The following is a 27,010-nucleotide window of genomic DNA, read 5'->3' as shown; positions in this document are numbered from 1 at the left end:
GCCAGGAAAAAACAGAAAGCCTCGTCTTCGAGCATCCTCACAAAGCCCCCGCCTCTCTGACAGTCGGGGCATCAAAGTTCCCAGAGTCTCTGATGGTCTGGAAACACGTTAGGAGGTCATCCCTGTACTCGTACACAGTGTTTACAGCGCGACTGTGGAAGTTCCACCGTGTTGTAGAGGCTCTGGGAGTCTATGCGCAACCACTTCGTCAAGCACGGTGGTTCGCTTGGGAGACCTGGAGAAGAAAGCAGAAAATCCTGCAAGGTCGGAAAAGAAAGTGCCGATCCTGGGGATGCGTGAAGTAGCCTGCTGCATGATGAGGTTCAGCTGATGTGCATAGCAGTGGACGTAGTGCGCATTTTCGTACACATCCACTATTTTACGCTGCACTCCGCCGGTGGCTCCCCCTCATCACACTTGCTCTGTCGTAAGCCTGGGCAATAAGTTTGGCCTTTTGTCCATGTGAGAGTATGGTGCTGAGCCTCTCCAGCAGCGCTGTAGCGATGGTGTCGGCGGTTGCGTTCTCGATCAAAATGAACTCGAAAAAACGCTCTTGGACGTTACTTTTAGCATCGATGTAGCGTATCACAAGCACCAACTGGCAGTGGGTGGAAACGTCAGTCGTCTCGTCAGCTTGAATGGCGATAAAATCAGCACTCTTTACTTCCTCCAGGATGTAATCCTTAAGCACTGACAGCATACAGTCCAACAGCTCGTTCTGTATCGTCTTTGACGTGCCCTTAAAAACGGTAGCTGTCTTCAGGTGCTCCTCCAGCACACTGTCGAGGGAGGCAACAAAATCCACTAAGCCCCGGAAAATGCCGGGGTTGTCCGAGGAGTCAGTCTCCTCGTGCCCACGCAAGGCCAACTCAAAAGCCCCACAGAACTTCACACAATCGATAATTTTGGATAGAATGTGCCTGTTTTTATCCACCTCCTCATTGTGTTTCCTCACCGCAATCCTGTGGCAGTCATCCAGCTGCGTAGCAATGTTCACCTTTCCTAATACAGCTAGCTTTACAGAGTTGTCCATGTGTGCCCTGGTGTTCTCATGTTTCTTTACCTTCTCTGACAGGTGCTTCATATCCCTCACTCCGGTACCTGTCCATGCTGAATCTGACCCCGTCGTTTTAAAAAGCAAGCACGGAAAGCAAAATAAAGCATTAGCATCAGTGCACCCAGCTAGCCAAGCCTTCCTGGTGTACCAGCTACGGGAGAAGCCGCGCATATACTGCTTCCCTTTCTCGCTAGCCTGCTGTCTGATTGAGAGGTCAGGTTGATCTGGGCCCAGCTCTTTCACCCGAACTTTCTCTGACAAAGTTCTCCTCTCAAACGGATCTTGGAGGAGAGATTTCACCGAGTTAGGGTTGGGTCTTGGAGGAGTAACGTTTGCGCTCGCCATTGTCGTCTAGTAAAAATGGCGCCACTGGAGCCCGGTCCTTATTTTATCAGGGGCGAGCTTGGGGCGATAAAATAATCGCCCTCCTTGGATTCGAATTAAAATCGCTGATTAGCTACATTTTATGTCATACATTCATATCTTAAATTAGCAATTGGCTTAACTGCTACGTAGACCCGCCTCCTCGGGGCACTTTCTGTATCGCCCAGAGCTGACGAGGCGTTTGACAGGCAGAGGAAAGGTTGCGAATATGATTTTCTATCATATCTTACACATATTACTGTGTGCATTCCATATTTCAAACACACAAATATTGACATACTGATGTTTTTATTATTATTATTATTATTTTTATTTATTTTATTTTTTAAAATAATTTTATTTAAGGGGGCGGCGCCCTAGCGCCCTCTATCGGCCAGCCGCCACTGAAAGGCACACACCTGTTTATATAAGGTCCAACAGTTGACAGTGCATGTCGGAGCAAAAACCAAGCCATGAGGTCAAAGGAATTGTCCGTAGAGCTCCGAGACAGGATTGTGTCGAGGGAAGGGTACCAAAAAATGCCTGCAGCATTGAAGGTCCCCAAGAACACAGTGGCATCCCATCATTCTTAAATGGAAGAAGTTTGGAACCACCGATACTCTTCCTAGAGCTGGCCGCCCGGCCAAACTGAGCAATAGGGGGAGAAGGGCCTTGGTCAGGGAGGTGACCAAGAACCCGATGGTCTCTCTGACAGAGCTCCAGAGTTCCTCTGTGGAGATGGGAGAACCTTCCAGAAGGACAACCATCTCTGCAGCACTCCACCAATCAGGCCTTTATGGTAGAGTGGCCAGACGGAAGCCACTCCTCAGTAAAAGGCACATGACAGCCCACTTGGAGTTTGCCAAAAGGCACCTAAAGGACTCTCAGAACATGAGAAACAAGATTCTCTGGTCTGATGAAACGAAGATTGAACTCTTTGGCCTGAATGCCAAGCGTCACTTCTGGAGGAAACCTGGCACCATCCCTACGGTGAAGCATGGTGGTGGCAGCATCATGCTGTGGGGATGTTTTTCAGCAGCAGGGACTGGGAGACTAGTCAGGATCGAGGGAAAGATTAAAGGAGCAAAGTACAGAGAGATCCTTGATGAAAACCTGCTCCAGAGCGCTCAGGACCTCAAACTGGGGCGAAGGTTCACCTTCCAACAGGACAACGACCCTAAGCACACAGCCAAGACAACGCAGGAGTGGCTTTGGGACAAGTCTCTGAATGTCCTTGAGAGTCCTAGCCAGAGCCAGGACTTGAACCCGATCGAACATCTCTGGAGAGACCTGAAAATAGCTGTGCAGCGACGCTCTCCATCCAACCTGACAGAGCTTGAGAGGGTCTGAATACTTATGTAAATGTGATATTTCCGTTTTTTTATTTGTAGTACATTTGCAAAAAAAATTGAAATCCTGTGACATAACAAAATGTGGAAAAAGTCAAGGGGTCTGAATACTTTCCGAATGCACTGTATAAGCGTTTATACAATTGTGCCTAAATGTACACGTTGTGTACATGTGCCAGTGTGTGTGTACGTGCCTGTGTGTGTATAAGGGAGGCTTCCTGTCCAGTCTAGACATCTTTAATTCCACAGCACCATAGGGGGCATCCAGACAGATAGAGGATGAGAAGCGCATTGACCTGTCACTGCAACCCCTACCTCCCCTCCTCCTCATCCCCCTTTTCCTCCACCTCCACCCTCCCCAGTCTGTTCTCCCAGGCTGCCAGTGACCCATGTACCTATCCGTCAGCTCACCCCCTCTCCCCCTCACCCCCTTCTGTCAACCCCTCCCACCCTCTCCTCCCCTCCCTCATTCCCTGGCATCTGTTCTCTCGCTCACCTCCGCATCCCATCTTTAATAAATCTCCACCATATTCCACATGTATGGCTGATGGCGTCACAACGGTTCACAATAGCATAAGCCTCCACTCTAGAGAGCATCCTTCACCTTCACAAAATGACCAGTGACGAAAGAGAAGCAGGTCTGGAGTCCAGTAATCTAAGCTGACACATTATTATAGAGTGCAGCTCCACTCCTGATGCAGAAGCATCATGCCAATAACAATACACGCGGGAGGGACAAGGAAAAAGGGACCTGTGTCTTCTTCCTCTCAGTGTTTGCACACACACACAAATCTGTCTGCATTGAATGACCCCAGACAATGGCAGGTGTTATACCTAACCTTCTAACATATCCCTCTTTACCTCTGGAGAGCTGACAGCTGTGTGTGTGTGTACTTAAGGTCAACCTTGTTAAGTGTTTTCAAAAGAAAACTTTGAACGAATTTGAATCAATAATTAATTACCTAAAGGAGTCATTTGACTGGCCCAGGTGTGGTCAAAAACTGCACAGGAAGACAGAGGAGCTAATTCCAGTAATGATCACATGGTTCTGGAGTCTAGACAGAGTGGTTCATGGAGGTCATTGTGGAATTGACTGTTGGTTGACTGGTGCAACTGGGTGGTCCACGTTGGCCATTTTGTGCCAAAAAACTCTTAACTCTAGCTAGGCTATCAGTTATCACTGTGAAATGAAGAATCGTTTAGGCCACATTTGTCAAACCAGCAGGTGGTGTTTTTTAGTTGTTTCGCCCACCAAGCAAGGATTATTTGTATGGAGGTCAATGAGTGTCAAATTATTTGCTATGTGAAGTTTATTTGATCTAATAGAAGTTTCGTAATGCTTACGTTGTTAGGAGTGTACTGATATAAGTGGGACACGTGACATCCCGACAACTTTGAGATAAAGCAATTTATATCGGAGTTGTCTCGAGATGGCTGTGCATATTCATGGCATGAGGTTAGTAACATAGAGTCTCTCTCCATTGAATACAGGCGGTTGACGTCAACAACCCTCATTGAATATTCAAAAAAGGATTACAATAATGAGATGTATCCACCAATCCAAAGAAAGGATAGGCTGGAGCTAGACAACCCGCCGTGCCGCTTTGTGGACAACGACTCCAATTGTTAGGGCGGAGAGACATGTATCGTGTCAGTAAATCCCATAATCTTTGGTCAAACTCATTCCACGGAGGGCAGAGTGTCTGCGGGTATTTCGAGCCTCCCTTGTACTTGATTGATTAATTAAGGTCACTGATTAGTAAGGAACGCCCCTCACCTGGTTGTCTAGGTCTTAATTGAAAGGAAAAAACTAAAACCAGTAGACACTAGGCCATCCATGGAATGAGTTTGACACCACTGGTTTAGGTGATTAAAATGAGCATCACCTGATTCAACTACTCAAGAGCTTGTTGATTTGTTGAATCAGGTGTGTTAGTGTTGGCTTGGAAGAAAAAAAATTGTGTCAGCTGAGGAGAACCCCAGGACTGGAATAGAACCCCCCCTGGATTAAATACCATAGAGCTCAAGAGGGTCAATTGACTTGATAGAAAAGGCAGGGTGACATTGTCCCAGGGTGGAGGTAAAAGCAGGGCAGGGTCGGGGGAACTCAACTTGCCTCAAGTCCTCTCTCTTCCCTCCCTCCGTCTCTCTTTCTCAGCCTCTCGCTCCCTCTCGCGCTCTCTTGTTCTCTCTCTAAACGACGGCTCATTTCCACCACTCTCCACTTCCTGCTCAGCTGCACAATTATCCTTGTTTCATCCGAGAGATAAAGATAGACGGAGGAGAGAGGGAGGAGGAAGAGAGCCAGAGAGTAAGAGATGCTCTTACAGATCCTCTCATGTTGGTAAAGCCAAAGAACACTTGAGAGCAGTCCAGCACTGCACCGGCCAGGGGAGAAAGGTAAGTTGAGCCACCTCTCAGTCAATGGCAGTTCTTTGTCCTGATAGAGTTGAGAGGGAGCCAGAGGTAGGGAGAGAGAGTGTGTGTGTGTAAATGCACTGTGTACGTGCATTGTGTAAGTGTGCATTGTTGTATGTGCACACGTCTGTGTGAGGGGTGGGGGAGAGCATTGCGACAAAAACAACCTAATAAAACTGGGTCCGTCAATAGTTTTAGCATAAATTGGAATGGAGAGTGAAATAGTGAATGACAGCTGGCAGGTATGAGAAATTGCATATGTTAATGTGGGTTTATGAGCCTGAGACAGCCCCAGAGAGACTTTTAATAATGCTCAGCCACTCTGGCACAGGCATTCAGGTGGCTCATAATCTGCACTGTCATAATGAAGAGAATATTCTAATGCAAAACCCCATCAAACAAAACAACCTGTTTGTGTGTGTGTGTGTAAGCGAGAGAGAGAGAGAGAGATAGGGAGAGAGTGAGAAGAGGGGGGGGGTGAAAAGGAGAAAGGTCATTGCTTCTCATACTGTGCCTCTGCACACACTTTGTCTCTCCAGAACTTCTCAACTATGTCATGAGTATTGCTACCATGATCAGCTCTCAATTTTGCACTTTTCGCTTCAATTTGTGGATCTTAAATGCCTTCATAAGCATTTAATCACATCCCTGAATATATATCTGCCATGCATTATAGCCCCTCCGCTAATAGTAATTGAGAGAGGTAGATAGGGGATTTATAAAGAGGCAGAGAGTAAGGTGTATAATATCAATTTCTAATTCTAATTTGTTTCCAGTGAAACTGCTTACTGGCAGCAGAGAGAGCAGCCAAAAGTCCTGCAGGGTGTAACCAAGGTTCGGATCAATAGGCCAAATAAATGCTTACAGACTTTAAATGAGTTAAAGTCTAGCAGAACAGGGAACTTTGAATGCCCTCACTAACACACTCCTTGGATGATCAGTGAGGGAAAAAAGTATTTGATCCCCTGCTGATTTTGTATGTTTGCCCACTGACAAAGAAATTATCAGTCTATAATTTTAATGGTAGGTTTATTTGAACAGTGAGAGACAGAATAACAACAAAAAAATCCAGAAAAACCTATGTCAAAAATGTTATTAATTGATTTGCATTTTAATGAGGGAAATAAGTATTTGACCCCTCTGCAAAACATGACTTAGTACTTGGTGGCAAAACCCTTGTTGGCAATCAGAGGTCAGACGTTTCTTGTAGTTGGCCACCAGGTTTGCACACATCTCAGGAGGGATTTTGTCCCACTCCTCTTTGCAGATCTTCTCCAAGTCATTAAGGTTTCGATCCTGACGTTTGGCAACTCGAACCTTCAGCTCCCTTCACAGATTTTCTATGGGATTAAGGTCTGGAGACTGGCTAGGCCACTCCAGGACCTTAATGTGCTTCTTCTTGAGCCACTCCTTTGTTGCCTTGGCCGTGTGTTTTGGGTCATTGTCATGCTGGAATACCCATCCACTACTCATTTTCAATGCCCCGGCTGAGGGAAAGAGGTTCTCACCCAAGATTTGACGGTACATGGCCCCGTCCATCGTCCCTTTGATGCGGTGAAGTTGTCCTGTCCCCTTAGCAGAAAAACACCCCCAAAGCATGTTGTTTCCACCTCCACGTTTGACGGTGGGGATGGTGTTCTTGGGGTCATAGGCAGCATTCCTCCTCCTCCAAACACGGCGAGTTGAGTTGATGCTCGATTTTGAACTCATCTGACCACAACACTTTCACCCAGTTCTCCTCTGAATCATTCAGATGTTCATTGGCAAACTTCAGACGGGCATGTATATGTGCTTTCTTGAGCAGGGGGACCTTGCGGGCTCTGCAGGATTTCAGTCCTTCACGGCGTAGTGTGTTACCAATTGTTTTCTTGGTGACTATGGTCCCAGCTGCCTTGAGATCATTGACAAGTGTAGTTCTGGGCTGATTCCTCACCATTCTCATGATCATTGCAACTCCACGAGGTGAGATCTTGCATGGCCGAGGGAGATTGACAGTTATTTTGTGTTTCTTCCATTTGCGAATAATCGCACCAACTGTTGTCACCTTCTCACCAAGCTGCTTGGTGATGGTCTTGTAGCCCATTCCAGCCTTGTGTAGGTCTACAATCTTGTCCCTGACATCCTTGGAGAGCTCTTTGGTCTTGGCAATGGTGGAGAGTTTGGAATCTGATTGATTGATTGCTTCTGTGGACAGGTGTCTTTTATACAGGTAACAAGCTGAGATTAGGAGCACTTCCTTTAAGAGTGTGCTCCTAATCTCAGCTCGTTACCTGTATAAAAGACACCTGGGAGCCTGAAATCTTTCTGATTGAGAGGGGGTCAAATACGTATTTCCCTAATTAAAATGCAAATCAATTTATTACATTTTTTACATGCGTTTTTCTGGATTTTGTTGTTGCTATTCTGTCTCTCACTGTTCAAATAAACCTACCATAAAAATTATGGACTGATCATTTCTTTGTCAGTGGGCAAATGTACAAAATCAGCAGGGGATCAAATAATTTTTTCCCTCACTGTAAGACATCAGCCAAAGCCTGAATGGAGCTGATGGGTAAAATAGGACACAGAGAAGGGGGGGCAAACACACCCAAACACACACAGTGCATGGTTGGTCATCACCACACAGATGTACTGTACGGTGCTTAAGATAAGACATACTATGGTTACCTGAGGATTGCATAATAGTGTCAAAGTTACATATATCATTTGACTGAGCAAGGTAAAGGGCAATGGAAGCAAAAAATACATGGCAGTAAATGTTTATTGCCATGGCAACAGCCCTTGGAGTACTTAGGGAAGACTGCAGGAGACAGTGGGATATGGAAAGAGAGAGGGAGTGAGGGGAGGAGAGAAGTAGAGAGGGAGAAAGAGTGACTTCTTGGCATGCGCCGTCCTCCTCTTAGCTTGTTCCTACTACTCTAGCACTCTGCCAACCACATACTCTGCGGACAAGGTCACTCGAGGACTTCAGAACGTGCCTCTGCATCCTGCTAACTGAAAGGCGTTAGATAGATGATCGATGGATGATAACTACTTTATTGAGGAAAAATGTACTTGCTATGACTGTGATGTGTTTTTTTTCACCTAGCTATCTTAAGATGAATGCACTAACTATGAATCGCTCTGGATAAGAACGTCTGCTAAATGACTAAAATGTAAAATAAAATGTTAGGGTGCAGTACTAACACATGGGGACAGGCGCAGCCCCCTCTGCACTGATCTATAGGACTGTGATTCATGATTCACTGGGGAATGCTATGATTCATTGGGGTATGGTATGATTCACTGGAGCTGACCGCCTGGCCAAACTGACCAATCGGGGGAGAAGGGCCTTGGTCAGGGAGGTGACCAAGAACCCGATGGTCACTCTGACAGAGCTCCAGAGTTCCTCTGTGGAGATGGGAGAACTTTCCAGAAGGACAACCATCTCTGCAGCTCTCCACCAGTCAGGCCTTTATGGTAGAGTGGCCAGACGGAAGCCACTCTTCAGTAAAAAGCACATGACAGCCTGCTTGGAGTTTGCCAAAAGGCACCTAAAGGACTCTGACTATGAAACAAGATTGTCTGGTCTGATGAAACCAAGATTGAACTCTTTGGCCTGAATGCCAAGCGTCACGTCTGGAGGAAACCAGGCACCATCCCTACGGTGAAGCATGGTGGTTGCAGCATCATCCTGTGGGGATGAACGAAGCAAAATACAGAGAGATCCTTGTTGAAAACCTGCTCCAGACCGCTCAGGACCTCAGACTGGGTTGAAGATTCACCTTACAACAGGACAACAACCTTAACCACACAAGTCTCTGAATGTCCTTGAGTGGCCCAGCCAGAGCCCGGACTTGAACCCGATCAAACATCTCTGGAGATACCTAAAAATAGCTGTGCAGCGACACTCCCCTCCAACCTGACAGAGCTTGAGGGGATCTGCAGAGAAGATTGGAAGGAACTCCCCAAATACAGGTGTGCCAAGCTTGTAACGTCATACCCAAGAAGACTCGAGGCTGTAATCGCTGCCAAGGTGCTTCAACAAAGCACTGAGTAAAGGGTCTGAATACTAATGTAAATGTAATAGTTCAGTTTATTTTATAAATGTGCTAACATTTCTAAAAACCTGCTGTTGCTTTGTCATTATGGGGTATTGTCTGTAAAAACAATTTAATAAATTTTAGAATAAGGCTGTAATGTAACAAAATGTGGAAAAAGTACAGCGGTCTGAATACTTTCCGAATGCACTGTATATACTTCTAAGCTAGCCGTACATTATCATATATCCCAGTGTGCTGACCCAAGCCCTATCCAAACTAACACTACTAAAAGTATTTTTCATTTTTTTTTAAACATTGTAGAAATACTATTATTCAAATGTTCTGGTTTATTCATATATTTCATAAAACAATGAGTAATGTTTCCAAGGCAGCATGAGTGTGCTTTTTGCAATTTGAACATCAAACTTGGTGAAAATACAAACTTCCATTTTTCTTTGAAAACAACAAATGAAATGTGCAATACAAAAATACCTTTTAAAATAGCACCTTTTCTCTGTCAGTTTAAAACATGCAGAGTTTAACATGAATCATTAGGACACACAAAACACTATTTTCCAGGTAATAAAAATATACATTTATATGTACATCACATTGGACAAATATGATAACATCTATTGTGCACACCTCTTTATATATACAGAACAGCTATTTAGTAGACAGATTTCGAACTCATTACCTGTACACCAAAGACAGATTCTGCATTCTGTGGTATGGTTGCATCAATGTTTGGACAACATTTTCTTCCTGTAATACGGTGCTGCTGTAATCGCTTGATGTAATTCTGAGGGGGATTTAAAAGTTTGGCTGCAGAGTTAACGTAATATAAATGTACTTGAAATAAATAATCAAATTATCAACGTGACCTGTGGCCATGAGCCAAGATCCATCAATGCTATATGCTGTATATTCAAAACCCTGCCAATGTTTATAGCTTTAAATATTGTGTTGCCATTCTTTAGGGTGGAGAGGAGGTGGTCATGACATGCGCTTCATCATCGCCCCTTTTTCAAAGGAACAGCATCTGCAACAAAACACAATCCGTTTTGGAGATATATTTGTATGTGCGTGTATGTGCAGCATGAATGTGTGTATTCAGCATGATGTATGTCCAGGTCTTAAGCCTCCTATTGTGGGTCTCAACCAACACCCACACACCCCCACACATGCACACACACACACAAACACAAACACAACTTGATTAAACCTGTAATAACATGTAATCAAATCTATGTAATAACATCCAACACAAGGTGTCTCCCCAGACTACTGCAATACTCTACTCCCCGGCTACCCGAATAAGGCACTAAATACATTTTAGCTAGTGCTAAATACAGTTGCTAGAATCTTGACTAGAAAAATAAAATGTGATCACATTACTCCAGTGCTAGGCAGTGATAGACTGGCTTCCTGTTAAGGCTAGGGTGGATTTCAAGGTTTTACTGCTAACCAACAAAAGCATTACATGGATTGCTCCTACCTATCTCTCCGATTTGGTCCTGCCGTACATACCTACACATATGCTACGGTCGCAAGACGCACGCTTCCTTATTGTTCCTAGAATTTCTAAGCAAACAGCTGGAGGCAGGACTTTCTCCTATAGAGCTTAATTTTTATGGAATGATCTGCCGAGCCATGTGATAGACGCAGACTCGGTCTCAGCCTTTAAGTCCTTACTGAAGACTAATCTCTTCAGTAGGTCCTATAATTGAGTGTAGTCTGGCCCAGGGGTGTGAAGGTGAACGGCAAGGCACTGGATTGACGAAACACCCTTGCTGTCTTTGCCTGGCCCTATTACGGGGACTGAGTCACTGGCTTGCTCGCGCTCTCCCATGCCGTCCCTAGGAGGGGTGCATCACATCTTGCCAGGCTTTTTTCGCTATAGTCGACTTGAGTGGGTTGAGTCACTGGCATGATCTTCCTGTCCGGTTTCGTGCCCCCTCAGAGCCTGGTTCCTCTCTAGGTTTATTCCTAGGTTCCTGCCTAGAAAGGAAGTTTTTCCTAGCCACCATGCTTCTATATCTGCATTGCTTGCTCTTTGGGGTTTTAGGCTGGGTTTCTGTATAGCACTTTGTGACAACTGCTGATGTAAAAAGGGTTTTATAAATACATTTGATTGATTGATATGTGTGTGTGTGCACAGTAAGCTACTATGTGTGCTTGCGTGTTTGAACAGTTCTGTCTGTGTGTGTGTGTGTGTGTGTGTGTGTGTGTGTGTGTGTGTGTGTACCTGTGTCCTCGGGGAAGCAGCGCTCCTCACAGGTCTCCTGATGGAGGAAGCGGTTGGCGTTGCCCTCACAGCCGCTGTAGATGAAGGGTCTACAGGCTTGCACCTGGCTGTTAAAGTACCAGCGCAAAGTAAACCTCCCACAGCTGCCCTCCTCCAGGGGCAACACGCAAAGGTCCACTGGAGCTGGAATACATCACACACACACACGGTGAGGAAAATCACAGTGAGAAAGAGAGAGAGAGCGAGCGAGTGGCCAAAAAGCTGAAATCAGAACAGAGGCTTAGCCACAGTGAGTGGTACAAGCTCCAAAAGGTACAGTAAGCTAGGTGAATGTTAGTTGAATGTGATGTTAGTATTAACAGTAGCTTAACATTATGTGATGAACATGAAATAAGTGACCATACAATTAACAGTCTTTAAGAGATAGAAAATCTAAATTCTATATCTGGGATAAAAGCTGAAGATGGCTTGTAAGGTCAAATCCATTCAAGTTTTATAAAACAAAATGTTTTCAGTATAATTCTATGTATATTATTATTAGTAACTTTTGTCAATTTGCCAAACAAAAACAATTCAATGTGCCCAAATTCAGATATGCTTGGGTGTTTTGATTAGTTATCGACAGCAATCAAAGAAAATAAAAACGATTTCTCAACTGGTTAATTTTTTTCTGTGAGTGTGTGTATATGTGCTTCAGAGATTAACATCAATAACCATCATGCTAGAGAGGCCCGTGGCATGCAGAGATGTGGAGGCGGAGTTAACCCTTGAAACGCCCCAGTAGTGAAGAGGAGGAGGTGGGCGGGGTTTACCTTCCCCTTTGACCTCTCTCCTGGGCCTTTTTGCTTTCAGAGGGTCAACAGTGACAGTCTCACCTGTCGACACACAATCATACAACAAACATCAACATCCATCAACAGACACCCTGTAATAAGCACACTAACAACACAAAACAGACACACTTTGCATCAACAACACAATAAAACGCACAAATACAATCCTAATTTGAGAAACATGCACATAATTTAACGTTTCACGTAAATCCCATATTGTTGGAAATTAGAGATTTGCAAGACTGCTATATATACCCATGTATCTCAAGTTAAGAACAGACCACTGTACACAACAGAGACACCCAGGAAGCTGCATGTTGATGGTAGTGTGTGAAGGGGATTCAGGGTTGGTTTGTGTGTTAGACTGTGCTCAGTGTGTGATTTTTTTATAGTAATTTAGCAGACGCTCTTATCCAGAGCCATGCTCTACCAACTGAGCTGGTTCAAATCCTGGTTCGATTCCATTCCCTCCCCTACCCTGGGCCAATTGTGCGCCGCCCCATGGGTCTCCCGGTCGCGGCCGGCTACGCCTGGATTCGAACCAGGATCTCTAGTGGCACAGCTAGCACTGCGATGCAGTGCCTTAGACCACTGCGCCACTCGGGAGACTAAAGTTAGATTGAGGGTTAAATGTATAGTTTGGGATTTTGGCACTGAAACCCTTTATCTACTTCCTCAGAGTCAGATGAACTCACGGATGCCATTTTTAAATTGCTAACTAGCGTAAGCATAATGACTGGAAGTCTATGGGAGCTGTAGACTTCCATTCATTGCGCTAATGCTAATTAGCATTGGCTCACAAAACTACCTCTAACTTTCTACATACTGGATGCAGAGACATAAAAATGGTATCCACAAGTTTATCTGACTCTGGGGAAGTTTATTGCCAAAATCCCAAACTATCCCTTTAAGGGTGTGTGCGTGAGACCTACCATCGTTCTGATTCGCAGCGGGGCTAAGGTGGATGCTCTGCTCCATAGCCATGGGATCATCATAACTCTCTATAGAGTAGATGTCTTCATAGTCGGGGTCATTGGTGTTCACCACCACACGCAGCTCACGCCCTGCAACACAGCACAGGGCAGGGGGCGCCACACCGATCACAACCCTAACCCCTAACCCCGACCCCTCACTGACCACCCCACGGCCAGAGGGGAGACACCACCCAACTCCTACAGCGCAACACTGGACTTTCACCAGGGGCTCAGTCCACTCAGTTCAGAGATTACTGATGAGAAAACAGGGCCCATTGTTTAGAACCAGACACAGCATCCCCCTGGGCTGTTTGTTAAGACACACTGACGGACAGACAGACAGACAGACATAGAGACTGATGGGGTAGAGATGAGGGACAGAAGGACAGTTGGACAGATGGACGGACACACTCACCATCCTTGCCCTCCTCGCCCTGCCGGGCCAGCTGTTGCTCTGGAGCAGGGCGCGCCCTGGGGCGGGGCAGGATTTCTGTCACAACAACACCTGAGAGCCGGCCGGGATGGGGGACAGGGGGGAAAGGAAGAGGGGCCAGGAACATAAAAACAATAACAGGACATCCACGCTGGTCAGTAACACACATAAACATAGCCACCAGACACCACCAAAACATAACATATACACCCATGAGAACATACAGTAGAACCAGTGGTTGAAGTGGACTGAAATAGATACCAGTACTCATTTTGGGTGCCGGTACTATTTATATTTAGTTGCCAGTACTCATCATATTTTAGAGCCAATATTCTGAGCAGGTCAGCACTGGCACACTTCAAGCATTGATTAGAACAGATATCCACCTACATGGACCACACCACATAACAACAGAACCAAGACTACATAGTACAGACACGTCAGAACCAAAAACACATTGACTACATACAACTAATAATACATCTAATGGAAACGTTAATGCCAAAGCTAGCTACTGCCCTTATCCCACCTGGTCCACGAGTCAGACTGATCCCCACTCACCTCCACAAGCTGAAAGACAAAGAGAAAGGGGAGGAGAGGAAAAGAGAATGTTACTCTCTCTTTCATTACAGGGAAAGTCAATAGCACTGAGAATAACTAAATGGACAGAGGATCTGAATCACACTCTGTGGAGCATTATGTTCAATAGAGATGTGTTAGCACCATTACTTGTTTCACTTGATGATGAGGAACTGAAGTTTAACTGAGGACACCAGCATGTTGGATTGGGACTTTGGGGTTTTGGCAGGCGACTTTAAGACTTACCACAGTGTTGGCTCATTTCTGTGCGGACGTATATCCGAATCTCATCCTCCTGCACAAAGAGCCAGAGGGGAAGAGGAGGAGAGTAAGAGACCGAGAGACGTGACAGCCTTATAATGTGTGTGTTTGTGTATTTGTGTGCATATGTGTGTGTGTCTGTGTAGGCAGGTTGGTGGTAGAGTCAGCAGATTTGGCCGAGGCCCAGGTGAAGCACTGACCGTCAAGCCTGGCTCTCCTCTGTCTCCCTTGGCTCCATCTGGACCCAACTCCCCCTGCAGCAGAGACAGGTATTAGAACACACAGCACACAGCTGACAAAGAAACTGTTCTCGGAGCACTTGAACAAACTAATAGCTCTATGATCCCAAGGTCAGATGTACTAAGCACTGGGTACATATCCACCTCGAAGGACCAGAAATATAAACTGGAAAGGAACAACAGCTGTGTTTTCAGGGATTAAATGTATTATGTCTTTACAAAACCTTCCAAGTCTCCAAACTTTCCATATAGTGCACAATGTTTAGAAAAAGGTCCCCAGTGTCACTGCTGTGTCTGTGCTGTGGCCAGTTTGAGGGAGTTATTGAGGGACAGTTGCAGTTAGATACTGTATAAGCAGACATACTGCACAGTAGAGAGGAGAAACTCACCTGCTCGCCTCTGTCTCCTGGTATACCTGGGATACCGCGTGGACCTATCATGGCAGGACCAAGAGGCCCCCGCTCCCCCTGACAACGACAACAACCACGTTGAACCATGTTTAATTTACAACACAACTAGATAGCATCAACAACCAAAGCAAGTGAATACCTTCTGTCCTTGGAGGCCTTCAGGGCCCTTAGCTCCAGCGGGTCCCTGAGACCCTGTCAGTCCAGAGGCCCCATCTACTCCTCTGGGGCCTGGGGGGCCGGGGATACCTGAGGGGCCCTGTAGAGAGGAAGAGGGAGAGAGCCACAGACAGATACCATTTACAATGAACTCCTTCCTCTCCTTCCCTGCCTAAGCAAGTTGTGTCAGACACTGGCATCATTACTGAGAAAAATTCGATAAGTGATGATTTTAATTAGCATTTTATCTCTGCAGGCTTTTTATTTGAAATAAATGGTGGTTTAATTGATCCTGGTCAGTAATTCAACTGCTCTTCCCTCTCCCAGCCTCCAGTTGGCTCGATGGAAGATCAGTCTACTTCTAGTGAATCTTTTTTTTCATGTGACATTTCTACTTGTGATGTGCTAGACGCCTTGATTAATATTGATGTAAAACAAAATCCACTGGGGCTGATTTACTTGATCCTTTCTTGCTGCATCTTTCTGCTCCCATGATTGTGGAGTCATTGACATCTATTTTTTATCAGATGATTATCTTGGGTGCTATCCCCAGGGTTTGGAAGGTGGCCTATGTGCTCCCTCTCCACAAAGGTGGTGACCACTCCGACCTAAATAATTATCAGCCTATCTCGAAATTGTCTTGCCTAGATAAAAAAAATTAAATAACCATTAATAAACTGTCAGCTTAGTGTTACAGGAGGGGGTCACAGTTCCGGAGCAACCCACTAGGTGTCATCCTCCTACAACCTTAGGAGGCACCGCCTCACTCACAGTCGGGACTAATCATCTTCCTATTGGTGTGACCTGTGTCTATCTGATTCACCTGTGTATTTATGCCCTCACTTCCCTGTGTTCCCTTGCTCAGTTTTCTCTGCTAGTTTCACTATGCCAAGCAGTACTAATCAGTGTCTGATCGCGGGACGTATGGACAGGTACTTGAGAAGTGTTCTCCTTGTTTATTTATTATTTCAGTCATAGTTAGTTAGTATTTCGTATTTTTGTCTGTCTGCCTGTTTTTTGGAGTCTTATTTGCTCCGCCTTTCTTTTTCGTGAAAAGTCTGTTATTTTGTATCCTGGCTTCGGGCCATCAGTAAAGTTCCTTGTTTCACCATCTCTGCCTACTGCCTACTGTCTAACCTGCACCGCACCTGGGTCACACCTCACACCAACCCTTACAGCTTAGATCCTTCCTAGCTATAAGATGTATTCTAAGTGTTCACTGGTCTGGTTTCAGGCCAGGTTATAGCACCATCTCTGCTGCAACCTTGGTGTTAAATGATGCGGTAAAGGGTATGGATAGGAGGAAGCACTGTGCTGCCCTCTTTATTTAATTATTGAAAGCTTTCGATAGTGTTGACCACTCTTTATTGATTCAATGATTGTCTGTAATCGATATGGATCAGGAGTCATGTAATTGGTTCAGGATACAATATGTTTTTTCTGATGGTGTTAAGTCAGGTTTCCTTGATATTACGAAAGGTGTCCCACAAGGATCGGCTTTAGGTCCTGTACTTTTTACTGTCTATAAAAATAATGTTGATCTATCTGCAATTTTTTTTTACAAACACCTGTATGCAGATGACACTGTTGTGTGTATACTATTGCCCAGAGTTGTGGACTCGAGTCACAGGACTTGATAGAAAATAAAATTCTGTGTGTGGTAAATCTATATTCCAGCTAATCCTACAACAATTGCTAGCGTTTCATGTATTACAACACTTAGATATTTCTGTTTCATGATTGATACAATATATTTTAATTTACCATTTCTTACCCTCTGAGTGGGCGTGCGCACATGAACGTTCGCAAGACTCAAGAGGTAGAAGTTATGTTTATTTAATTCAATGTATGGTTTCCTTTGTTCATATTTCCCGGGTTATGTCGAAGTTCCATGTGTCTGTGTCCTATGTCTCTGTCATTCTGGTTGTGCGTAATAGGAGCGCTCGCACCTCAGTGCGCATAGAAATATGCGTCAGTACGTTGAATAAGATAACATTATTGTTCCATGTATGAATGGTAATGAAATATCCTTAATAATCATTAAGTCTGATTAAGAGGAATGTACCAATGTAACAACAGATGTGGAAATGGTCTTTTACATTGTAGAACCAGTTTATTGGTTGTAATTGCCAATTGGCTAATTGTATGGTCCTGGGAGGGGCAAGTGCTTATGTACAGTGCAATTGGAAAGTATTCAGATCCCTTGTCTTTTTCCACATTTTGTTATTTTAGTCTTATTCTAAAAATTATTTGTTTCCCCCTCATCAATCTAAACACAACACCCCATAATGACAAAGCAAAAACAAGTTTTTAGAAATGTTTGCAAGTTTATAATAAACTCCCCCCCTGACAATATCACATTTACATAAGTATTCAGACCCTTTACTTAGTACTTTGTTGAAGCATCTTTGGCAACGATTACAGCCTAGAGTCTTCTTGGGTATGACGCTACAAGCTTGGCACACCTGTATTTGGCACACCTGTATTCTTCTCTGCAGATCCTCTCAAGCTCTGTCACGTTGGATGGGGAGCGTCGCCGCACAGCTATCTTCAGGTCTCTCCAGAGATGTTAGATCAGGCTCAAGTCTGGGCTCTGGCTGGGCCACTCAAGGAAATTCAGAGACTTGTCCCGAAGCCACTCCTGCGTTGTCTTGGCTGTGGGCTTAGTGTCGTTGTCCTGTTGGAAGATGAACCTTCACCCCAGTCTGAGGTCCTGAGCGCTCTGGAGCAGGTTTTCATCAAGGATCTCTCTGTACTTTGATCCGTTCATCTTACCCTCAATCCTGACTAGTCTCCCAGTCCCTGCTGCTGAAAAACATCCCCACAGCATGATACTGCCACCACCATGCTTCACCGTAGGGATGGTGCCACGTTTCCTCCAGACGTGATGCTTGGCATTCAGGCCAAAGAGTTCAATCTTGGTTTCATCAGACCAGACAATCTTGTCCTTTAGGTGCCTTTTGGCAAACTCCAAGCGGGCTGTCGTGCCTTTTACTTAGGAGTGGCTTCCATCTGGCCACTCTACCATAAAGGCCTGATTGGTGGAGTTCTGCAGAGATAGTTGTCCTTCTGGAAGGTTATCCCATCTCCACAGAGGAACTCTGGAGCTCTGTCAGAGAGACCATTGGGTTCTTAGAAAAAAAATATTTTAATCCATGTTAGAATAAGGCTGTAATGTAACAAAATGTGGAAAAAGTCAAGGGGTCTGAATACTTTCCGAATGCACTGTATCTGTTTGAGCTCCTGTTAGACAGATTCAATTTGGTTTCTCAAGGGGAGGCTCCAACTATGGGTAACTGCATACTTGGAATGTGTCTGAAAATGGGCTTTGCAAAATAAGTTAGTGGATCAACAGCGATGGGTGTAACATCAGTAAGTGGATCAACAGCGATGGGTGTAACATCAGTGGGTGGATCAACAGTGATGGGTGTAACATCAGTGGGTGGATCAACAGTGATGTGTGTAACATCAGCGGGTGGATCAACAGCGATGGGTGTAACATCAGCGGGTGGATCAACAGCGATGGGTGTAACATCAGCGCTCCATTATTGGTTAGACCGGCCATAGCCAGGTGACCATGGGTCAGCTTAATGTTTACATTGCAGGTTAAGATAATTAACATAGCAGGTTAGGATAATTAATGTAGCAGGTTAGGAAAATGATGTTAAGGTTAGGAAAAGGGTTAGGGTTAGGCTTAGCTAAAATGTGTAGCAGGTTAGGATTCTTTTATTTTTATTTTATTTATTTCACCTTTATTTAACCAGGTAAGCCAGTTGAGAACAAGTTCTCATTTACAACTGCGACCTGGCCAAGATATAGCAAAGCAGTGCGATAAAAACAACAACAACACAGAGTTACATATGGGATAAACAAAACGTACAGTCCATAACACAATAGAGAATCTATATACAGTGTGTGCAAATGTAGTAAGTTATGGAGGTAAGGCAAGAAATAGGCCATAGTGCAAAATAGTTACAATTTAGTATTAACACTGGAGTGATACATGTGCAGAAGATGATGTGCAAATAGAGATACTGGGGTGCAAATGAGCAAAATAAATAACAATATGGGGATGAGGTAGTTGGGTGGGGCTGTGTACAGGTGCAGTGATCGGTAAGCTGCTCTGACAACTGATGCTTAAAGTTAGTGAGGGAGATAAGAGTCTCCAGCTTCAGAGATTTTTGCAGTTCGTTCCAGTCATTGGCAGCAGAGAACTGGAAGGAATGGCGGCCAAAGGAGGTGTTGGCTTTTGGGATGACCAGTGAGATATACCTGCTGGAGCGCAGACTACGGGTGGGTGTTGCTATGGTGACCAATGAGCTAAGATAAGACGGGGATTTGCCTAGCAGTGATTTATAGATGACCTGGAGCCAGTGGGTTTGGCGACGAATATGTAGTGAGGGCCAGCCAACGAGAGCGTACAGGTCACAATGATGGGTAGTATATGGCAATGTGGCAGTTTAGGAGAATTACTGTGGCAGGTTAGGAGAATGACGTTAAGGTTAGGAAAAGGGTTACGATTGGGCTTAGCTAAAATGCTACAGTTTTTCAACAATCAACTAAAATGCTACAGTTTTTCAACAATGGCAAAACAAATCGGCCCAATTAGCTGATTCGCTTTCCATACAACCACTTCTGTTGTCCTCCCACTTCTGTTGACACGTCCAGTTTTATACACACTCCATGTATGCAGTTACCCATGACTCGGAGGCTGTGCGGTCTTGCCCTCTTCCTGTGTCTGTTCAGATAGGACAGGTTAAGCCTGATACAGAGGATATTTATTTTGGGCTATTACCCGTGTATATTTGGTAAATCTACTTGTATATTTTGTATGATATGGCGGCGGCGCGAATTGGATCGCCAAGACCTGTAAATAAATCTACTCTCTGATCACGTCAACCTGCCTGGCCTTCTGCTGATTTCATGCCCTTAGTATTAGTGGTGATCTGCACTTTATGAGTGGATTCAGTTGTGGTTAAAGACTCACCCTTTCGCCCTTCTCTCCCTGAGTTCCTTTGGGCCCCAGGACTCCATCAAAGCCTCGGTCACCCTACAAACACACAGACATGTAGTTACACAACGATACACAGTACTCTTAATACATTTTGAAATATACTATACTATATACACTACAGGTGAAAAGTTTTAGAACACCTACTCATTCAAGGGTATTTCTTTATTTTTACTATTTTCTACATTGTAGAATAATAGTGAAGACATCAAAACTATGAAATAACACATATGGAATCATGTGGTAAAAAAAGTGTTAAACAAATCAAAATATATTTTATATTTGAGATTCTTCAAATAGCCACCCTTTGCCTTGATGACAGCTTTGCACACTCTTGGCATTCTCTGAACCAGCTTCATGAGGTAGTCACCTGGAATGCATTTCAATTAACAGGTGTGCCTTCTTAAAAGTGAATTTGTGGAATTTATTTCCTTCTTAATGCGTTTGAGCCAATCAGTTGTGTTGTGACAAGGTGGGGGGTGGGGGGGGTAAAAGACCAAGTCAGCTTGGTAAGAACAGCTCAAATAAGCAAAGAGAAACAACAATCCATCATTACTTTAAGACATGAAGGTCAGTCAATACGGAACATTTCAATAACTTTGAAAGTTTCTTCAAGTGCAGTCGCAAAAACCATCAAGCGCTATGATGAAACTGGCTCTCATAAGGACCGCCACAGGAATGGAAGACCCAGAGTTACCTCTGCTGCAGAGGATAAGTTCATTAGAGTTACCAGCCTCAGAAATTGCAGCCCAAATAAATGCTTCACAGAGTTCAAGTAACAGACACATCTCAACATGAACTGTTCAGAGGAGACTGTGTGAATCAGGCCTTCATGGTCGAATTGCTGCAAAGAAACCACTACTAAAGGACAGAAGAGACTTGCTTGGGCCAAGAAACACGAGCAATGGACATTAGACAGGTGGAAATTTGTCCTTTGGTCTGGAGTCCAAATTTGAGATTTTTGGTTAGAACCGCCGTGTCTTTGTGAGACGCGGTGTGGGTGAACGGATGATCTCCGCATGTGTAGTTCCCACCGTAAAGCATGGAGGAGGAGGTGTTATGGTGTGGGGGTGCTTTGCTGGTGACACTGTCTGTGATTTATTTAGAATTCAAGGCACACTTAACCAGCATGGCTACCACAGCATTCTGCAGTGATACGCCATCCCATCTGGTTTGGGCTTAGTGGGACTATCATTTGTTTTTCAACAGGACAATGACCGAACACACCTCCAGGCTGTTTAAGGGCTATTTTACCAAGAAGGAGAGTGATGGAGTGCTGCATCAGATGACCTGGCCTCCACAATCCACCGACCTCAACCAAATTGAGATGGTTTGGGATGAGTCGGACCGCAGAGTGAAGGAAAAGTAGCCAACAAGTGCTCAGCATATGTGGGAACTCCTTCAAGACTGTTGGAAAAGCATTCCAGGTGAAGCTGGCTGAGAGAATGCCAAGTGTGCAAAGCTGTCATCAAGGCAAAGGGTGGCTATTTGAAGAATCTCAAATATAAAATTTATTTTGATTTGTTTAACACTTTTTTGGTTACTACATGATTCCATGCGTTATTTCATAGTTTAGATGTCTTCACTATTATTCTACAATGTAGAAAATATTAAAAATAAAGAAAAACCCTTGAATGAGTAGGTGTTCTAAAACTTTTGACCATATAGTATATATATATATATATATATATATATATATATATATATATATATATATATATATATATAAATAACAAACAAACAAACAAACAATACATAGACTAATACCTTGGGTCCGATCAGTCCCTCCTTGCCTGCGGTTCCAGTGGCCCCCGGAGAACCCAATTCTCCCTGAAACACAGATACAACAACACCTGGTAACATGTCCACACTTGGCTGATAAGGCTGATAATACAGTTTTAATACTAAATTCCAGATATCAGCCTCAATGGTGTACTGTTCAGAGCCCTCTAAACGTGTAATTCATGGGATGATTCTTACCTGCTCACCTTTCCTTCCAGGCATCCCTGACCGCCCATGGATCCCTGAATCTCCCTGATTACAGAAAGAGAAGGTAAAAACATTCTACACCATCAAAAAGTCCAATAGTATTCCCTTCTGTATGTAGCCCACGTCCACTATAGCCAGGTCATTAGAAAGACACACCATGGTGCATCCACACCTTTTTCCCCTACTGTTAATCTTATACAATTTCATTATTAACACCTTAAGGGAGAGAGGTCATAGTTACAGTGGCTATGAAACACTTTAATTATAAAACTCACCATGCAACTCCCATAAAGGCCCCTCAGGGATAAATAAAGTTGATTAAATTGAACTCTCTCTCTCTCTCTCTCTCTCTCTCTCTCTCTCTCTCTCTCTCTCTCTCTCTCTCTCTCTCTCTCTCTCTCTCTCTCTCTCTCTCTCTCTCTCTCTCTCTCTCTCTCTCTCTCTCTCTCTCTCTCTCTCTCTCTCTCTCTCTCTCTCTCTCTCTCTCTCTCTCTCTCTCTCTCTCTCTCTCTCTCTCTCTCTCTCTCTCTCTCTCTCTCTCTCTCTCTCTCTCTCTCTCTCTGTCTGTCTGTCTGTACCTTTTCTCCTTTTGGTCCGTCCGATCCACACGCCCCCTTTGATCCTCGGTCGCCCTGGAAACGATCAGTTAGTTAGTCAGTTAGAGAGGCAGATGAGGGGCCCTGTCAGTCACAGTGGGACAAACTACTCCAAACTGCCAATTCAGACAGAGAGAGAGCTTATACATAGACTGACAGTCCTTTCAGCTGCCAGTCAAACCCAGCCTAACGAACACAACCCCTCATTCACAAGGTGACTCATCAACAACTGTCACTCACTTCAACAGTTGCCAATACCAACCAGCTGGTCAGAACCGGTGTGTGTTGTGTGAAGGTCAGCATGGGCTTGAACAAGAAGTGACTCCTACAGTCACAGAAACCAGCAGAACTGAGTTGGACTATGTTTGACCATGAATAGATCACTGTCCCAGTCTTAAAATACTTACAGTGCATTCAGAAAATATTCAGACCCCTTGACATTTTGTTACGTTACAGCCTTATTCTAAGGATTAAATACATGTTTTTCCTCATCAATCTACACACAATACCCCATAATGACAAAACAAAAAATGTTTTATAGATTTTTGCAAATGTATAAAAAATAAAAAACAGAAATACCTTATTTACGTAAGTATTCAGACCCTTTGCTATGAGACTCGAAATTGAGCTCAGGTGCATCCTGTTTTTTGATTGATCATCCTTGAGATGTTTCTACAACTTGATTGGAGTCCACCTGTGGTAAATTCAATTGATTGGACATGATTTGGAAAGGCACACACCTGTCTATATATGGTCCCAGAGTTGACAGTGCATGTCAGAGCAAAAACCAAGCCATGAGGTTGAAGGTATTGTCCATAGAGCTCTAAGACATGATGGTGTCGAGGCACAGATCTGGGGAAGAGTACCAAAAAATGTATGCAGCATTGAAGGTCCCCAAGAACACAGTGGCCAACATCATTCTTAAATGGAGGAAGTTTGTAACCACCAAGACTCTTCCTAGAGCTGGCCGCCCGGCCAAACTGAGCAATCGGGGGAGAAGGGCCTTGGTAAGGGAGGTGACCAAGAACCTGCTGGTCACTCTGACAGAGCTCCAGTTCCTCTGTGGAGATGGGAGAACCTTCCAGAAGGACAACCATCTCTGCAGCACTCCACCAATCAGGCCTTTATGGTAGAGTGGCCAGATGGAAGCCACTCCACAGTAAAAGGCACATGACAGCCCGCTTGGAGTTTGCCTAAAGGCACCTAAAGGACTCTCAGACCATGAGAAAAAAGATTCTCTGGTCTGATGAAACCAAGATTGAACTCTTTGGCCTGAATGCCAAGCATCACGTCTGGAGGAAACTTGGCACCATCCCTACGGTGAAGCATGGTGGTGGCAGCATCATGCTGTGGGGATGTTTTTCAGCGGCAGGGACTGGGAGACTAGTCAGGATCGAGGGAAAGATGAACAGAGCAAAGTACAGAGAGATCCTTAATGAAAACCTGCTCCAGAGCGCTCAGGACCTCAGACTGGGGCGAAGGTTCACCTTCCAACAGGACAACAACCTTAACCACACAGCCAAGACAACGTAGGAGTGGCTTCGGGACAAGTCTCTGAATGTCCTTGATTGGCCCAGGAAGAGCCCGGACTTGAACCCGATCGAACATCTCTGGAGAGACCTGAAAATAGCTGTGCAGCAACGCTGCCCATCCAACCTGACAGAGCTTGAGAGGATCTGCAGAGAAGAATGGGAGAAACTCCCCAAATACAGGTGTGCCAAGCTTGTAGCGTCATACCCAAGAAGACTTGAGGCTGTAATCGCTGCCAAAGGTTCTTCAACAAAGTTCAGAGTAAAGGGTCTGAATACTTATGTAAATATGTTATTTCAGTTTTCAAATTTGCTAAAATTTATAAAAACTTGTTTTTGCTTTGTCAGTATGAGGTATTGTGTGTAGATTGATGAGGGGGGAAAAAACTATTTAATCAATTTTAGAAAAAGGCTGTAACATAACAAAATGTGGAAAAAGTCAAGGGGTCTGAATACTTTCTGAATGCACTGTAAAGGATGAGTAATTTGTTGAGCATAATTGCTAGTGACAGATATGGGGAAGTTGAAGGGGTTCTGATAGCATGGTGAGACTGAGCTGGCTGATATTGTGCCCTCTGCATTAGTCATTACTAAACCCAGATTATCATGCTGTGATTGTACTGTCGTTAGTGTGGCAAGGTCATGTGAAGAAAACACTGAACACATCTGAAAGTGTCCCTCAGACAGACTTTGTCTTTACTTTAGAAGAGGACAGTGATTCACGCAGTATACAGTAGGAAGGTTAGGGGGTTCTGATAGCCTATTAGTCTGGCAGAATGCCACATAAACACACAAATTATACTTTCAACCGTCATTAAAGGTATTTATAGACCATATGAGGATGAAAGCATACTCTATCCTGGGCTATTTCCAGCTGAATTTATACTAATCCTCCGCTACGTGATGTCAATTTGGAGCCATTGAAGAGTTATGACTGGTGGCATCATCTGGAAGGCTGGCACTGGAGCTTAGAGGACGTATCAAGGTTGGCACCAAACTTCTTCAAGTGGGGATGAACTCAAAGACAGTTCAAATACAATGACAGACACAAGCATCAGACGCATACACAAACAGACGCATCACGCTGCACACACACAGGCGTACAAACCTTAATTCCACGCATTCCAGTTATTCCCACGTCTCCCTTCTCTCCTCTAAAGCCTGGCATTCCATCTTTTCCTGGTGTACCCTGGGAGAAAAACACAATCAACCAGTCTTTTATCGATCAATAGGGGAGTGAATGGGGAGTTAGTCATAGGGCCTGAAGTTTTTCCTGACCATGTGACCTGACCAGGAAGCACTCTAGATCCTAGTTATAGGCTATAATTAGGGCCCAGAGTTTTTCACGTCAGTTCATGTGGTCAAGAAAAAGTATATATTGTTTTCATAACTGAAGGTTAAATGGGAGACTCACAGATTCTCCAGGTACACCAGGCTGGCCTGCCTCTCCCTACAGACACAAAGACAAACCCATTAGAACACTGAGTGGCGCAGAGAATTTATACTATTTATATTTATACACTCCTGAGTGGCGCAGTGGTCTAAGGCACTGCATCGCAGTGCTAACTGTGCCACTAGAGATCCTGGTTCGAATCCAGGCTCTGTCGCAGCCGGCCGCGACCGGGAGATTCATGGGCGGCGCACAATTGGCCCAGCGTCGTCCAGGGTAGGGGAGGGAATGGCCGGCAGGGATGTAGCTCAGTTGATAGAGCATGGCGTTTGCAACGCCAGGGTTGTGGGTTTGATTCCCACGGGGGGCCAGTATAAAAATAAAATAAAAAATGTATTCACTAACTGTAAGTCGCTCTGGATAAGAGCGTCTGCTAAATGACTAAAATGTAAATGTAAACACTGCATCTGTACAACAGTCACCTACAGCATCCAGTCTGAGCAATACTGTGTTCCTTTTCACAGGATATATTGTTGTGTGATGATCCATTCTCACACGACGGGTGGGAAAACTGTGTGCAATGCAACCATTATACACCCAAGGACATTCTGATATTGATTCTGATATTGATTGACTATCGATGATATTGGTTCTGACATATATGACACAGCAGTGATGATGAAAGCATTGATAAAGGTCAGGTGATGTAGTCACCTTCTGTCCTCCTGGACCTCTGGCCCCCTGGAACCCTGTAGAGCCCCTGTCTCCTGGCTCACCTCTCAGACCCTGTGGAGACACACATACAGTTATACTCCTGTTATTAATAGCCTGCTCCCAGAGCTGTTTGTGCTCTTGCCAACTCCATTAATTGTTGTCATTGTCAAGCCCAACCTCACCTGCTCCCCAGCTGGGCCGTCATTGCCTTTCAAGCCTTTCTCCCCCTGCCCCCCTTTTGGCCCTCGGTCACCCTGATAAAGAAGAGAACAACAGTTGTAAATGACCACTACACACACACACACACACACACACACACACACACACACACACAGATTAGCAGTGGCATAGTCAATACTTGCTGCTCTGAGGTATTTTTGTGACCAATTGTTTTATTTGATTAGTCAATAATCAGTGCTGTGAGGTTTTGAGGGTTGAG

The 27,010-nt window shown here is 44.6% G+C and overlaps 2 protein-coding genes across 2 annotated transcripts in view; both read right to left on the bottom strand.

Annotated features, from left to right (window-relative positions):
- Positions 1 to 9,366: 9,366 nt before the first annotated feature.
- LOC121577587 (collagen alpha-1(VII) chain-like) lies at positions 9,367 to 14,563 on the bottom strand. The gene is made up of 6 exons (XM_041891318.2): positions 14,523 to 14,563; positions 14,259 to 14,267; positions 13,223 to 13,354; positions 12,270 to 12,332; positions 11,458 to 11,640; positions 9,367 to 10,251 (listed from the first exon to the last, which is right to left on the bottom strand). Exons 1-6 carry the CDS (start codon positions 14,536 to 14,538, stop codon positions 10,223 to 10,225), a joined length of 432 nt encoding a protein of 143 aa, XP_041747252.1. The 5' UTR covers positions 14,539 to 14,563; the 3' UTR covers positions 9,367 to 10,222.
- The window catches only part of LOC121578770 (collagen alpha-1(VII) chain-like), a 33,006-nt gene continuing 20,559 nt past the window's right edge, over positions 14,564 to 27,010 (bottom strand). The window contains exons 51-62 of the mRNA XM_045224008.1: positions 26,754 to 26,825; positions 26,572 to 26,643; positions 25,882 to 25,917; positions 25,576 to 25,656; positions 22,921 to 22,974; positions 22,334 to 22,387; positions 22,121 to 22,183; positions 20,330 to 20,392; positions 15,326 to 15,442; positions 15,166 to 15,243; positions 14,695 to 14,791; positions 14,564 to 14,571 (exon numbers count right to left, since the gene is read on the bottom strand). Coding sequence (XP_045079943.1) covers positions 14,564 to 14,571; positions 14,695 to 14,791; positions 15,166 to 15,243; positions 15,326 to 15,442; positions 20,330 to 20,392; positions 22,121 to 22,183; positions 22,334 to 22,387; positions 22,921 to 22,974; positions 25,576 to 25,656; positions 25,882 to 25,917; positions 26,572 to 26,643; positions 26,754 to 26,825 — 795 coding nt within the window. The remainder of the gene's footprint in view (positions 14,572 to 14,694; positions 14,792 to 15,165; positions 15,244 to 15,325; positions 15,443 to 20,329; positions 20,393 to 22,120; positions 22,184 to 22,333; positions 22,388 to 22,920; positions 22,975 to 25,575; positions 25,657 to 25,881; positions 25,918 to 26,571; positions 26,644 to 26,753; positions 26,826 to 27,010) is intronic.

Source organism: Coregonus clupeaformis, chromosome 12 (genome assembly GCF_020615455.1).
Source record: "Coregonus clupeaformis isolate EN_2021a chromosome 12, ASM2061545v1, whole genome shotgun sequence".
Lineage (NCBI taxonomy): Eukaryota > Metazoa > Chordata > Actinopteri > Salmoniformes > Salmonidae > Coregonus > Coregonus clupeaformis.
Note: the sequence above shows the minus strand (reverse complement) of the source record. Positions and strands in the feature narration are given on the sequence as shown.

Coding starts and splice junctions, on each gene's coding strand:
- LOC121577587 (XM_041891318.2), bottom strand. Junction 12,333..13,222: donor CGCTGCGAATCAGAACGATG/GTAGGTCTCACG, acceptor GTGTGTCGACAG/GTGAGACTGTCACTGTTGAC. Junction 11,641..12,269: donor GAGAGAGGTCAAAGGGGAAG/GTAAACCCCGCC, acceptor GATGTATTCCAG/CTCCAGTGGACCTTTGCGTG.